Source organism: Eupeodes corollae, chromosome 1, assembly GCF_945859685.1.
Source record: "Eupeodes corollae chromosome 1, idEupCoro1.1, whole genome shotgun sequence".
Taxonomy (NCBI): domain Eukaryota; kingdom Metazoa; phylum Arthropoda; class Insecta; order Diptera; family Syrphidae; genus Eupeodes; species Eupeodes corollae.
This window is the reverse complement of record NC_079147.1, coordinates 277,233,313-277,235,259: the sequence shown is the minus strand read 5'-3', so window position 1 is coordinate 277,235,259 and position 1,947 is coordinate 277,233,313. Positions and strand designations below refer to the sequence as shown.

The window sequence follows — 1,947 nt, the reverse complement described above, 5'->3', positions numbered from 1 at the left end:
TGCGAGTACTGTTGTCAGGAATGGAAGGGACCTACAATTTTGGGCCGAATCCGAACGGCTAATTTGAGAAAGCACTTTTTCATGACAAGAATTACTCTTGAAGGATTTGTCAATTCCTCGCAAGAGGCAGTACCCGCGAAAATTAATATTTTTTAAATTAAGGTGGCACAGGAAGGGATTGAACCCAAGACCCCTTGCATGACAGTCCAACGCACTAACCATCATGCCACGGGTACTCTTGGCACAATACAAATGCTAAAAAAGATTCGTAACTAGGCCCTCAAGTACATGCGGAGTCATAACTCGCATTGAATTGGCGGCGAACTGCCTAGCAAACAGATTAGATTTCTATATAAAGGCCTAACTAATCGAGCATCGTTGACGAGCGTAGGAATTGAGGAAGAATTCCTCTTTTTTTCAAATTACCAAAAAATAGCACAGCCTTTGGGACATTGCAGTATTTGTTGCCATAATTTTTAGTCAGGGATAAATTTTGTACGTCGAATATGGCCCGTGCAGGGCTTCCTAGGTTACTTGAGCTTTTTCTGGCTTTCCTCAGGAGGATTTTTTAGATTTTTAGATTTTTTATTTGACCATATTTCAAAAGTTTAACAATATTAGTTGTGTTACCCACGAAGCTTTTGCTTATCTGTAGGTGGTTGAAGTTACAAAGTATTTGAATTGATTGGATTTGAATATTAAACATAATTTATATTAATTAAAGAAAAAAATATATAAATTAGTGGTTTAGTTTAAAAAAAGATACATAACAAATTTTTAATTTACTTTTATCAGTGCATGGTGCTTAAAATTTAATTTAAATAGAAACATTTAAATTTTTTTTACGTTTCTTAAAGTCACGAATATTTTTAAGATTTGTAGGAAGTTGGTTCATAATTGATGGTATCGTATAGTTAAGTTGTCGTTTTCCATAGTTGTTGTATATCATCGGTATTTCAAGCAGACCTTGCGCTCGTCTTCTCGTGTTTACACCATGTGAAATAGGTCGCTGGAATCATCGTAGTATTCAAGAACTGCTGTCATCCTAAATATATTTTCAACATTCAGGCACTTCAAATGTAGATGGTTTTTATTAATCATGTTTACAATTCTCCTCTGTAGATTAAGAAGTTTATCTGTATGAGTTTTTGCGGCATTTCCCCAAGCTAATACTCCATATCTTAATTGAGATTCAACAAGTGAATAGTAAACCTGTTTTTGAACATCTTTTGTTGAATATCTTTCCAGATGAAATAACGCAAACATAGCACTCCTCATACTTTTCCTTACGATTGTAATATGCTCGTGCCACAGAAAGTGTTCATCTATTGTAACTCCGAGGTATTTGATTGATTGAACTAACTCAATGGCATCACTTTTTCTTGAAGTCGGACATTCAGGGTTTTGAAAGAAAATGTTGACTGTCTCCTTTTGTTTGTTTGGTGCACGAATGTGCATAATTTTTGTTTTGGTTGCGTTGATGACTAATCCAAAATCGTGGCACCATCGTGTGACTTCATCAAACTCCTGTTGCATCGTAGAAATCGCAGTTTCAAGACACATGTGTCTGACAACAATAGCTATATCGTCTGCATATGCGAAAGCTGTGCTTTTCTTAAAAATCCGTAGGAGTGCATCCGTAAAAAGTATGAAAAGGACCGGACCCAGTTTTGACCCTTGTGGTACACCATATGTGCAACTTCTTTCTTTGCTCCATGAATTTCCAACTTTTACTCTAAATGTTCTTCCTATGAGATAGCTCTTCATCCATTTATATAGAGTTCCCCTAATGCCAATTCTGTAAAGCACATCCAAAAGCTTAGTGTGACTCAACGTGTCAAATGCCTTGCTGAAGTCGACGAACATAACCAATACGTGATGGTTTTTATTGAGACTCATGTTAATAGTATTACAAAATTCACCAAGAAGTTTTCCCGTATTTTTACC

General features: G+C 36.0%; 1 protein-coding gene across 1 annotated transcript in view; it reads right to left on the bottom strand.

Moving 5' to 3' along the window:
• Positions 1-1,563, bottom strand: part of LOC129950639 (neuropeptide CCHamide-2 receptor-like) — a 40,375-nt gene extending 38,812 nt beyond the window's left edge. The window contains exon 1 of the mRNA XM_056062569.1: positions 992-1,563. Within this exon, the coding sequence (XP_055918544.1) occupies positions 992-1,563 (572 nt within the window). The remainder of the gene's footprint in view (positions 1-991) is intronic.
• Positions 1,564-1,947: the final 384 nt, after the last annotated feature.